The sequence below is a fragment of the Tursiops truncatus genome, chromosome 2 (assembly GCF_011762595.2).
Source record: "Tursiops truncatus isolate mTurTru1 chromosome 2, mTurTru1.mat.Y, whole genome shotgun sequence".
Lineage (NCBI taxonomy): Eukaryota > Metazoa > Chordata > Mammalia > Artiodactyla > Delphinidae > Tursiops > Tursiops truncatus.
In genome coordinates, this window is record NC_047035.1 from 25,539,206 (window position 1) to 25,552,318 (window position 13,113).

Sequence of the window (13,113 nt, forward strand, 5' to 3'; positions counted from 1 at the left end):
GATGTAGAATATCTTTTTTAGCAGGTTCCAGTGTTTTTTGTCAATGGTTGTTCAGCAGTTACTTGTGATTTTGGTGTTTTCGTGAGAGGGGGTGAACTCAAGTCCTTCTATTCCACCATCTTGTCTCTAACATCTTCAAGATTTCAGACTTTATATTACATAAGTATTACTTTCTGAGAGTTTATAGAGCTCTAGAATATATTTGCATAAAATTAGTTGATAGAAATATCATAATATTAATTCATTGGAGAGCTACTAATCTTAAAGAATATTATGAATGTATGTTTTTAAAAGTTTAATTGACATTTTAATTTTCTTAACTGCTAAAGATTTTGATTTTTCTTCCCTATTTCTTCATAGCAAAACTCCTACCAGTATGAGTATATTCTTAATCTTCTTCTGACACTGAAATTGAATTCAGTTTATTGATACTGTATCTTTGTTTTTCTTCTTTTTTATCTTGATTATACCTTTTGGATTTTTTTCCAATAGATTTTCCCTTTACTCAAAAATCTTACTGGTGAATTTCTTCATTGATTATTTTTTAACCCAGCAATATCAACTTTTCTTCCACTCTACTTTATTTGGGTGTTTAGGAGTTTCAGCACACCTTTTTTTCTTTTTCTTTTTCTATTTTTTTTTTTTTGCGGTACGCGGGCCTCTCACTGTTGTGGCCGCTCCCGTTGCGGCGCACAGGCTCCAGACGTGCAGGCTCAGCGGCCATGGCTCACGGGCCTAGCTGCTCTGCGGCATGTGGGATCTTCCCAGACCGGGGCACGAACCCGTGTCCCCTGCATCGGCAGGCGGACTCTCAACCACTACGCCACCAGGGAAGCCCAGCACACCTTTTAAAAAATATCTGTGTCATTAAATGCAGTGGCTATAGTAATTCACTGTGTTTTCTAACAGTTTTTACTCCTGATAACTGTACACATTCAAGAAATCATTTAGGGACTTCCCTGGTGGTCCAGCGGTTAAGACTCCACACTCCCAATTCAGGGGGCCTGTGTTCAATCCCTGGTCAGGGAACTAGATCCAGCATGCCACAACTAAGAGCCCACATGCTGCAATGAAGATCCTGCATGCCACAACTAAAGACCTGGCCCAGCCAAATAAATAAATAATTTTTTTAAAAAAAGAGAGAAATAATTTAGATGTAACCAGTATATCTTGTTAGATTTCTGTTGCCAACAAACGTGTTTACCAGTTGAGAGTGCTAATATTTTTCTCATAAGATCCACTTGCAGGATTATTTGACTTTGCCTTCCATTTAGGTTTTTTTTTTTTAATTTATTTGTTTATTTATTTATCTATTTATTTTTGGCTGCGTTGGGTCTTCACTGCTGAGCGTGGGCTTTCTCTAGTTGTGTGAGCGGGGGCTACTCTTCGCTGCAGTGGCTCCTCTTGTTGCAGAGCACGGGCTCTAGGCACACAGGCTTCAGTAGTTGTGGCATGTGGGCTCAGTAGTTGTGGCTCACGGGCTTAGTTGCTCCACGGCATGTGGGACCCTCCAGGGCCAGGACTCGAACCCACATCTCCTGCATTGGCAGGTGGATTCTCAACCACTGCGCCACGAGGGAAGCCCCATTTAGGTTTTTTTAAGCATAAAGTGCATTTTTTGAAACCACAGGTTTGTTGAAGTCAACAAACCTTATGATTTGTCTTATGATTTTTTTATGTCTTATGATTTTGTCTTATGACTTTTGTCTTATGATTTTTTTATGGAAGTAAACATGAAAATTATGAGATAAAAATGAACTTTCATTTATTAATGGGCCCCATGACATGATTCTGTATATAGAAAATGCTATACAATTCACACACAAAAAACTAATCTGCTAGAGCTAATAAATATATTCAGCAAAATTGCAGAGTAAAAGACACAAAAATTAGTGTATTTCTATACACCGGCAGTAAACACATGTAAAGGAAATTAATATTTCATTTATGAGAGCATTCAAAAGAATATACTACCTCGGAATAAATTTAACCAGGGGAGGTGAAAGACTTGCATATTGCTATGAAACATTGCTGAAAGAAATGAAAGAAAATTTAAATAAATGGAAAGATACCCTATGTTCATGGGCTGGAAGATTTAGTATTGTTAATATGGAGTACAGCAAGATCTGTAGATCCATTGCAATCCGTATCAAAATTACAATGGCTTTTTTTTTGGAAGAAGTAGAAGAGCTGATCATCAAATTCATATGGAATTGTAGGGGGCCCCAGATAGCCAAAACAATGTTGAAAAAGAAAATAGAAGTTGGGGGACTCAAATTTCCTGATTTTAAAACTTACTTCAAAGCTACAGTAATTGAAACAGCGGAGTACTAGCATAAAGATAGACTTATAGACCAATGGAATAGAATTAAGAGTCAAGAAATAAACCCAGACATCTATGGCTAATTGATTTTCAACAAGGGGCTAAGACTAGTTAATGGGGAAAGTATAGTCTCTTCAACTAGTGGTTCTATACAGCTGGATAACCACATGCAAACGAATGAATTTGTACCCTTACAACATGGATGAGCCTTGAAAACATTATGCCAAGTGAAAGAAGACACAGAAGACCACATTTATATGAAATGTCTGAAATAAACAAAGTCATTGGGTCAGAAAATAGATTGCTGGTTGTCAGGGCTTAGGAAAGGAGGAATGAGGATATGAGTATGGGGTTTATTTTTTGAGGTGATAATGCTTTAGGATTAGATAGTGATGAAAGTTGACAACTTTGTGAATATACTCAGAAGCACTGAATTGTAAACTTTTAAAAAGATGAATTTTTTGGCATGTGAATTGTATCTCAATAAAGCTATTATTTTTTAAAAGAAGAAGAGCAAGCTTATTAGCTCAGGGGTGCACAAGTATCCGAGAATATTCTCTTATTCAAGGGCCATACTCAACCCTAAATTAACATTTTTTTTTCCCTAAGAACCCATCTTACCCTGTGATCTGGAGGTTCAGTGTAAGTGTAGACTATTTGTTAACAGTTGGTACTTGTAATGCTTCATTATTCCTAATCTAACCAGGTAACCCCACATCATGACCAGCAGTTTCTAGTTACAATTTTATCTCTTTTTTTCCTTTTTAATATTTATTTATTTATTTATTTGGCTGCACCAAGTCTTTAGTTGCGGCACACGGCATCTTCGTTGCGGCGTGCGGGATGTTTAGTTGTGGCATGTGGGCTCTTTTAGTTGTGGCACGTGGGATCTAGTTCCCCGTCCAGGGATTGAACTCAGGCACCCTGCCATTAGAAGCACAGAGTCTTAACCACTGGACTACCAGGGAAGTCGCATAATTTTACCTTTTATATAAATAAAACCCATTCATCTGAGATAGTTGGTGTGGTATCAGTCATAATCTTGTTATCTAGATCCCTTTGGGCTACTGTGGCTTTTTTTCTGTCTCTATTCATTTTCTTTTTTAATTGATGAAAAATATCATGTTCTTCTGAATATCCTTTACTTTGTGATCTTAGCAAGTCATGTATTGTTTTAAATTAATAAATCCTGTATCAGAGGTCAGGGGAATAAACAGTTAATGGGTTCGCTCAGCTGAAATTCAATCTTAAATTGTTTCTATATGGAGTTTTTAATTAAACCTCTTCTCAAAGGTACCACTGTTCGGATAGCATGTTGAAGTCCAGCTCTTATTTGCTTTTTATATTTTTCACATTTGGAGTGAAGAGTATTTTTTTCTTATGCTAGAATAAATAAGGAATAATATTTATTGGTGTTTCTTTTTCCTCTCTACAAACACTGATTTTTTTAAAGTTAAATTTAGGAACAGGTATATGTGTCTATTTACTGATAATCAACTGATTCCCTTTTCTGAACTAGAAGATGTACATTTTCATATGGGAGTACAACCATGAGAGTGGACAGAAGATTTATATGATGTGACGGAAATTTGGAGAGTCAGACTTAGGCAATAGGGCTTCTACTGCCCACATTACCCTTTCTTAGTCTAATGAGATGGTGTCCTAGATAGAGCCATTGTCTCCAGAGCTGAGGCCTATTAGACCCACTAGGCAACATCCACATGTGCTTGGGGAGTGAATAACAGGGCTGGAGAACTGCCATGACCTGAAAATGCATTCTGTGACCTGAGCCAGGTGCTTTTATTAGAAAGCCTTAGAATCTAGGATTCCAAAATTTTTGCTATCTTCCATGGATTTTTCTGAGAGGTATCTGGGGCTTGGAATTTCCTTGTCCTTCCATTAAACATTTTCTAAGAAGTTCTGAACATATATGCCTTTCTTATATTGTCATTCTCTACTCTGACTCTCTGTGTGCTGCTTTTTGGAAAGTTAACTGTGTGAACTATGAGTTGTGTACTTTGCTGTATGTATGTATACTTCAACCAGGAGTTGGGTTTTGTTTGTTTGTTTTTAAGTACATATAAGAAACCATACACAGATTACCAGGTAGGGCTAGTATTGCAATCAGGAAGAGACTTTTCATCACTTGTCTTAGTGTTTTAATTTTTATAAGAAACATATTTGAAAAATAAAAGAGCAGGTTTTATAGAAAAGAAAGTTATACTGAGAGAGTTTTGATGGAAAGACAAGATAATCTCTCAATGGTAGGATTTGGGGGTTTTAAATCAAACCTGAGTTTAAATGCTGGCTCTGTTTCTTTCCTTGCTGGCTTCCACTTTTTCTTACTAAGTCTGCACAGCAGCCCACTTTGGGGACTCTCTTCATCTTGCATCTAGGAAGCATCCCAGTGCAGACTTCTCACTTTTTTGGTAGTGTGATAACAGAAAGAGCAAGTACTGGAGGGTAAAAGGAGAAATGACAAATTATAGCCAGCCTGGCAAATTCAGGATACATATTCCTTCTTCTTCCAAGCATGTCATATATTTTTTAAAAATATTAAAATGCTCTTTCTCTTTTTAAAAAATATTTATTTATTTATTTATGGCTGCGTTGGGTCTTTGTTGCTGCGCGCGGGCTTTCTCTAGTTGTGGCAGGCGGGGGCTACTCTTCGTTGCGGTGCGCAGGCTTCTCATTGTGGTGGCTTCCCTTGTTGTGGAGCACCAGCTCTAGGCATGTGGGCTTCAGTAGTTGTGGCGCACGAGCTCAGTACTTGTGGCTCTCGGACGCTAGAGCACAGGCTCATTAGTTGTGGCACACGGGCTTAGTTGCTCCACGGCATGTGGGATCTTCCTGGACCAGGGCTCGAACCTCTGTCCCCTGCCAATCCCCTGCATTGGCAGGCGGATTCTTAACCACTGCGTCACCAGGGAAGTCCCAGCATGTCCTATTTTGATGAATTATACCCTTTATTCTGCATCCCTGCTCTTCACAACCTGTTCTTCATGGTCAGCCTGATGTCCTTGCTCAAAAAGCAGCTCTTTCCATTGCTAGACTCTAGTCTTCTCAGAGTAAATGCATTGGACATGGTCCCACCACAGGATAATCTTGCCATGATTGTTTTTAGAAAAATAAAGCACCAAATGTGTCTTCCTCCTCCTGGCTCTGACTAACCTCTGCTCTGTCTTGTATATTTTAGGCTTTAAAGGAGATAGATGAAGTCGGGGACCTATTGCACCTGAAATATTCCCGTCATCGGTCAGTACCTCTATTGGACAGGCCCTTTGACGAGACTACATATGAAGAAACAGAAGACTGAGCCTTTTGGTGCTCCCCTAAAGGAACTCTCCCTCACCCAGGAGAGTGTGTGGCCTTTCCAGTCCAGTTGCAGGAACCACACTTCTTGTGCAAGAGATTTCCTCAACTACTGACGGTGGCCACCTCCAATCTAAATGATATTTTGTAAATAGTGAAAACTGCTTCACATCCTTCCTTTGCTACATCACCTTTAAAAAGAGAGGTGACTCACTTTGCTTTTTTTGTCCATTAAAAAATGTTTTATTTTATAACTATTCTACTTGTGAAATCACACTGACCCTACCCTGTCTCTGGCTAACCACGCAGGCCATTTTCCTCTCCCAGCCGCCTCACAGATGTGGGCCCGTCCAGAGCTCCTGCTGGCCCTGGCACTGTAGCCTCGAGACTCACCTGGCCCTCCTTCCTGGGGAGCAAGTGCCTTCCACTTACTTCCAGTCCAGGTCTCAGAGGTCGCCAGCCTTGGAATCCTTGTTTAACCAGTCACGTAATCAACCAAAGCGTTTTAATGTGTCTTAAGTTTAGCCATTTAAGAAAAGTAGTAAACACTAACATTGCTGAAACTCCCTGTCATTGTATATCCCTCCCTGGCCAGGAGCCTCCAAGGCTTGGTCTTACTCCATTTTGTTCTGGTCACCAGATGATATCTTCCTTCACCATCAAATGTTTCTTCGTAATGGTCACCATCTGAGGGCATGTCCAGTTTCTGGGTTCTTCCCAAGCTGGAATCTAACACTCCCACCCCCTGTTTAAAACACTTAAATGTTTTAAAAGCACCCACACCCCGCTCTGGTCAGACCTCGGTGCCGAAGTCGACTCACACCGCACTCTTCTGTGTACACAGCTGCTCCACAGAGTGACGCGCCCTCCTGCGCGGTGAGGGCGGGGGTGGCGGGGAGAGGGGTGACTGCTCCTTGTAGAATGTCTGTGGTCTCCTTCTGACTGCTTTCTACTTTTCAAAACTATGACAGCCTCTGCCTGGGTTTGGGTCCATATTAGGGTTTCAACTGATAAAGGAGAACGTTGGTAAATCTCCGCTCAGAAATCATTTGTCATGTTCCTAATTTAAGGATTAAGGTTTATTAACTTACCCTTTTTAGAAGATGACCCATTTAAATATCACTCTGGGGCTTCCCTGGTGACTCAGTGGTTGAGAGTCCGCCTGCCGATGCAGGGGACGTGGGTTCATGCCCCGGTCCGGGAAGATCCCACATGCCCCGGAGCGGCTGGGCCCATGAGCCGTGGCCGCTGAGCCTGCGCGTCCGGAGCCTGTGCTCCGCAACGGGAGAGGCCACAACAGTGAGAGGCCCGCGTACCGCAAAAAAAAAAAAAAAAAAATCACTCTGAGTGATATTTCTCTTTTATCCTTAATGTCCTAATGCAGTTCTAACCTGGCATCTGGGGCTTTTAGGGGCTCCATCTCCTTCCATTACCCCTTATTTTTTCCCTGAGAAATTCTGAACACTTATTTATTGCTAAACTGGGATCCTCTATTTTGACTCTGTTTTCATACCAAGTAAGGGGATTTCTTTCAGCGAGCTTTATACTGCTTGACCAAAGAGCAAATCTGAAAATCACCATGTTAAAGTTCTTACTTTCTTCTGTTGACCAAAGCTTAAGTGAAGAGAACTTTTGACTTTTTTTATACCCAAGATCAGCTTGTCTTTTAGTATTATAGGGGAAGGACTGGGAACAGAATGGAAAAACATTGTGTGAAAGTAGTTTTGTACATCTCTATTTTTGAAATCACTCCTTTTATTGGTAAAAATTTTCAGTCCAAATTCTCCTGGGCATCTTGTCATCAGCTGTGGTATTTTTGTGCAGATACATGTAGTGGAGGATGTAAGCAATGCTATTGTTTGTGAAGTTTTGTTTTCATGTCTTATGTTATCTTTGGTCACTCTCAGCATCTGAGAGCCTTAAGCCCTTGAAATATTCCAAGGTTTTATTTTAATTTTTTAAAGAATAGAAAAAAGTGAAAAGAACCAAGTAGAGATGCCGGGACTGCATTTAGCATGTACAAGTTGAAGTAAAAAAGATTGTGGTAACTAAGTAATTAGTCCTGTAAAATAAAATACATTACTAACCTTTCCTGCACATCTAGGTCCTCACCATAGAACCCCGTTAGAACCAGAGAGCTTTTGCACTGAAGTTACTATTTAGTGATGTAGGGTTTGCAGAAGTCACAAACTTAAAGCAATGAACTTAATGGCCAGTCTTTTATTTTGGCTTGCATGAAGTCACTGCAACTTAAAATGTCACTTAATATGGGCATTTAAATATATATATATATCACTTTGCTATGCAGTTATTTCAGGATAAATGCAGTTAAGTTACAGATTTATTTTGAAGAGAGAAAACTCCTGTGATCTCTCTAGGACCTCTACTTTCTAGAGGACAAAACATTACACACACTGGTTGTCTCTTCTTGAAACTGTAATATAAATCTAGGGTCCAGTCATATCACAAATATCATTACTTAACCAAGCACTTGGGGAAACACAAGTGTATATAAATACTGTCATTGGGAATGAGTAGAAATCTGGGCCAAATAAGTATTGTTTAGTACATGGTTTAACACAGCCTACTTCAAGAATCTGATGGGATTCAAACAGGCATCAGCTAATCATTACTACCAAGGCTGGTCATCAGAGTTAGTTGATAGAGGTGTGACTAATCCTTATTACTTTTTCTCATCCCTCTTATTTAGCTTTGTCTTCATCCATTTCAGGTTTATACCACCTTTTTCTGCAGATCACATCAGAAACCAGGAAGTTTATAACTAGGGGACATCAAAATCACACCCAAAGAATGGATCAGGTGGCAGTGGCAGACTCTCCTCCCACCTTTATTTTAAAAGCCTTACCGTAGAATATGGCGTACGCTCTAGAGCACTGAAAGAGCATGTTCAGGGGCAGGGTCTTTGAAGCACTAAACGTTTCGCTTTGCTTTGGAACATTTTTTCCCTTTAAAAAAACATTCTGGTCTCCAGAGCCCAGAGTACTGTTTGCTTGTTTGAAGAACTTCTCGTCACTGTCTTAAACTTTCGTGATAAGGTGAGGATTTCATATGGTCAGACACCCCTCTTCCGCGTGTAGTCATGGAAGGTGAACAGAAATAACCCGACACAACTACTAAGGGCTGCGTGTTTGCCTGATGCCCTTTCAGAGGCCAAGACCCTATTTCTTCCCCCATGTGCCTCTTTCCAAATTGATGAGGATCTCTGGCCCCTTGTCATACTGGATTGGGCAGCAGCACAGAACTTCTAGTCATGTCATAGGCAGTGAGGAAAGAGAATTTGGGTTCTTGTTTTGTATGAATTTGTGGCAAAACCACCTAGAAAAGGTTAAATACAATTGACTGTCTCCTGGTTCTCTCTCTCTCTTTTTTTTTTTTTGGCTGTGCCACGTGGCATGTAGGATCCTAGTTCCCCGACCACGGATCAAACCCGCGCCCCCTGCAGCGGAAGCGCGGCGTCTTAACCACTGAACCGCCAGGGAGGTCCCTCCTGGTTCTCTTGTATAAAGAATTGCTGTGCCCTAATTCCCAGGGTGTCTTTCCTGGTGTTCTAGGTAAGCCAGAATAGGTTTTAATCTGTACTTGCTGTAACCCATGTGGTTAGAAAAAATGGGAAAGTTGTGGTTTTCCTCTGTCCACTTTCATGAAGGTCAAGAACTGCTGAGTACTTCACACAGGTAAAATCATCTTAGCCCAAAGGAGTTATGAAGAGGGAGTTACGAAAATCAAAGGATTCTTCTTGGCTGTTGAACAGCTGTTTTCTTAATCCATTAAGCCAGTTAATTAAAACACCTTCCACATAAAGAAAAGCTTGTCCATTCTCTCTTCAGCTTTATCCACATGAAATGCAGTGTTCAGGCTCCTAGCCATTTGCCATGTGCCCAGATAGCTGGGTTAGAAGGCTGGCTTCCTCCCTTATCATACAGAGGAAATGCCAGGACTGGCCAGTGATCCCTTTGCTTCTAATGTGTAGAAAATGCTGTTGCCCCTTTTGTCATTTCTAGTGACTTCTGTTTTTTAAGCACCTTTTGCTATAGATTGAGCCTTTTCTAGGGAGGAAACCGAAGGGGCTAGCTTGAGCCCTTATTGGAAATGTTTATTCTAATGTCTCTGCTGAGTCTGAGGTATCACATTCCCAGTCATCCTTGTGACTGACTTGGGGGAGCTGTGGGCAAGGTCTTGTTTACTGTGTAGTGCACGTGATAAATGGCCTTATAAACTGTGATTTTTTTGTGGTATGATGAGTTTATTAAACTGACCATAAAGAATTCAGTGGCTCTTAAACTGCCTTTACTGTGTTTTTAATGAAGCACACCCAAAGCTCTGTTCTTTTGGAGCAGTTACGGGGAGGTTGAATGAAAGGTAAAAATTGGAGCAGTGCCCTGATGTGCCAAGTGTCCTGCCTTGTCGCTGTCTGCGTGGATAGTGCATCCTTCCATACACAAGGAGCCTTAAGCCCACTCAGTGTCTGCTTTTTCCAACACAGTTCCCGAGTTTCTTGTGCAAAGCTTTGTCGTTTGGCCCAGGCCTTCCAAGGAAGTGTGGGATATATCACTGACTAGGGGGGAGTGGTGACTTGTCTTCCCCCTTGATGTTAGGTCTTGTTACCTCAGTGGTATTAATGGTTGGAACGATAAAAAGCATCCTTGACGGTTCTTCACAGGATACTGGTGAGATCACCATGTCAGCCAGCATACCAACAGTCTTGATGATCCCTCTCTGGATAAAGGTAGCTAACATTAAGAAGGGGGAAAGAGAGAAAATAAGAATAGAGAAGTAGCTTATGGAGAGCCGAGATCATATTTTGTTGGCCCATATTTTTTCACTCCTGTAAACTGGAATTTGCAAGAGGTGCTGTGATAACCCTTCTCCAGTCCTGTAATGCTCATACAATCTGAGAAAGAGAAGGGGAAATATAAATAAAACCTTTTAAAATTTAGTGTTGTGTTAAAATGTCACTCTCTCCCTTACCCACACCCCTCCCTGGTCTCCTTTTTTTGCCAGATGACTTTTCGTTGCTGTTGTTGTTGGATGACTGTCAAGCTATAAATGATGGGTTGGGGGAGGTGTGTCCATTTTGAGAGTGCCCGTTAAGAGCTGAAGGGGAACTACTTGAGATGACTTAAGAATCATCCCATGAAATATATTGTTTTGCTCCAATAAAATACTCTGAAAGCTGTATCTGCCTCTATTCATTAAACCAATAAATACTGAGTGCTGTTTCCATGCCAGGCACTGCACTGAGCATTACCAATAACAGCGAACAGAAAGTTATGGTTCCTACTTTTGTAAACAAACAGGCACGTGAACCATATATGTTGTATTAGAAACTGCTAAGTGCCATGAAGGAAAGGTAAAGAGCCTGATAAGATTGGAACCAGTGTCTGGTTTAGACAGAGGTGATAGAGGAAGCTTTTCTAAGGATGGGAGGATCTGAAAGCAAGTGTGTGGTTGATGCACGAATGGTGAAGTGGGGCTCAGCAGGAGGTGGTAGAGGCTGCCGCACTGGGTGACTTTATCTTACACACCGGGGAAAACCAGTGAAAAGTTGTAAGCATTGAAAAAATAAATACCCATTTGGGACTTTGCTGGTGGCGCAGTGGTTAAGAATCCACCTGCCAGTTCAGGGAACACGGGTTTGAGCCCAGGTCCGGGAAGATCCCACATGCCGCGGAGCAACTAAGCCCGTGCACCACGACTACTGAGCCTGCGCTCTAGAGCCCGCGAGCCACAACTACTGAGCCCACGTGCCGCAACTACTGAAGCCTGCGTGCCTAGAGCCCGTGCTCCACAACAAGAGAAGCCACCACAATGAGAAGCCCATGCACCACAACGAAGAGTAGCCCCTGCTCGCCACAACGAGAGAAAGGCCATGCGCAGCAACAAAGACCCAATGCAGCCAAAAATAAATAAGATAAATTTTTAAAAATTAAAAAAAAAATACCCATTAGCATGCTTTTTTGTAGACAATGACAAGTTGATAAAATTTATGTGGAAATGCAAAGGACCTAGAATAGTCAAAACAATTTTGTAAAGAAACTTATACTACCTGATTTCAAAACTTTGTACAAAGCTACAGTACCCAAGACTGCAACTGGCATTAGATTAGTCATATAGAACAATAAAACAGAATAGGGAGTCCAGAAATAGACCCACATGTGTATGGTTAGCTGATTTTTGACAAAAGTGCCAAGTTAATTAAATGGGGAAAGGACCTTCAACCTTACGTCACATACCACAGTTGACTCAAATCATAGACCTGAGCATAAAAAATAAAAAAATACGAAACTTCTTGGAGAAAATATAAAAGAAAATCGGTGACTTTGGGTTAGGTGGCAATGATTTCTTCAGACACAAAAAGCATGACTGAAAAAAACTGATAAACTGGACTTTATCAGAATGAAAATTTCAGAAGACAATGTAGTTTGCAGACTGGGATAAAATGTCCAGAGTACATATATCCGACAAAGGCTCTCTGTTTAGAATATATAAGGAGTCCTTAAAGCTCAATAAGGCAAGATTATGAAATTAAAAATCGGCAGAAGATTTGAACAGACACTTCACAAAAGGAAGTATACTAATGGCCAATAAACACATGCAAAAATGCTCAATATCATTGGTCATTAAGGAAAGGCCAATTAAAATTGCAATAAAATTCTACTACTCACCCACCCTCTAGAATGGCTAAATAGAAGAAGAATTACAGGGCTTCCCTGGTGGCACAGTGGTTGAGAATCTGCCTGCTAATGCAGGGGACACGGGTTCGAGCCCTGGTCTGGAAAGATCCCACATGCCGCGGAGCAGCTAGGCCCGTGAGCCACAACTACTGAGCCTGCACGTCTGGAGCCTGTGCTCCGCAACAAGAGAGGCCGTGATAGTGAAGAGGCCTGCACACCGCGATGAAGAGTGGCCCCCGCTTGAGGCCCGCACACCACGATGAAGAGTGGCCCCCGCTTGCCACAACTAGAGAAAGCCCTTGCACAGAAACGAAGACCCAACACAGTCAAAAATAAATATATAAATAAATAAAGATTACTAAAAAAAAAAAATTACAATACCAAGTGTTGCCAAAGGTGGGAATGCAAAATGGTACAGCCGTTGGAGAAAACAATTTGGCAGGTTTTTGACACCAATTTCACCCAAGAGAAGTGAAAGCATGTCCACAAGAGAATTGGCACTTGAATATTCATAGCTCCTTTATTCGTAATAGCCCCAACCTGGAAACAATCCAAATGCTATCATAGTTAATGGGAAAAGCAGCAGAATGGTCATATGATGAATACTACTCAGCTGTGAAAAGGAACAAATTACTGACACCTACAGCTAGATGGATGAACCTCAAAACCATGCTCAAAGAAAGAAGCCAAACAAAAGAATACATGAATGTGACTACACTGATACAAACTTCTAAAAAGGCAAGACTAACCTATGATGACAGAGTGGAGAAGTGCTTACCAGGA

At 41.0% G+C, this 13,113-nt stretch overlaps 1 protein-coding gene across 3 annotated transcripts in view; it reads left to right on the plus strand.

Annotated features, from left to right (window-relative positions):
* Positions 1-5,892, plus strand: part of SPTLC2 (serine palmitoyltransferase long chain base subunit 2) — a 111,291-nt gene extending 105,399 nt beyond the window's left edge. For all 3 annotated transcript variants that reach the window (XM_073800176.1, XM_033850778.2, XM_073800178.1), the window contains one exon: positions 5,520-5,892. Coding sequence is in view for 2 of the 3 variants with exons in the window: in XM_033850778.2 (XP_033706669.1) it covers positions 5,520-5,639 (120 nt within the window). In the remaining variant the exon portion in view is untranslated. The remainder of the gene's footprint in view (positions 1-5,519) is intronic.
* Positions 5,893-13,113: the final 7,221 nt, after the last annotated feature.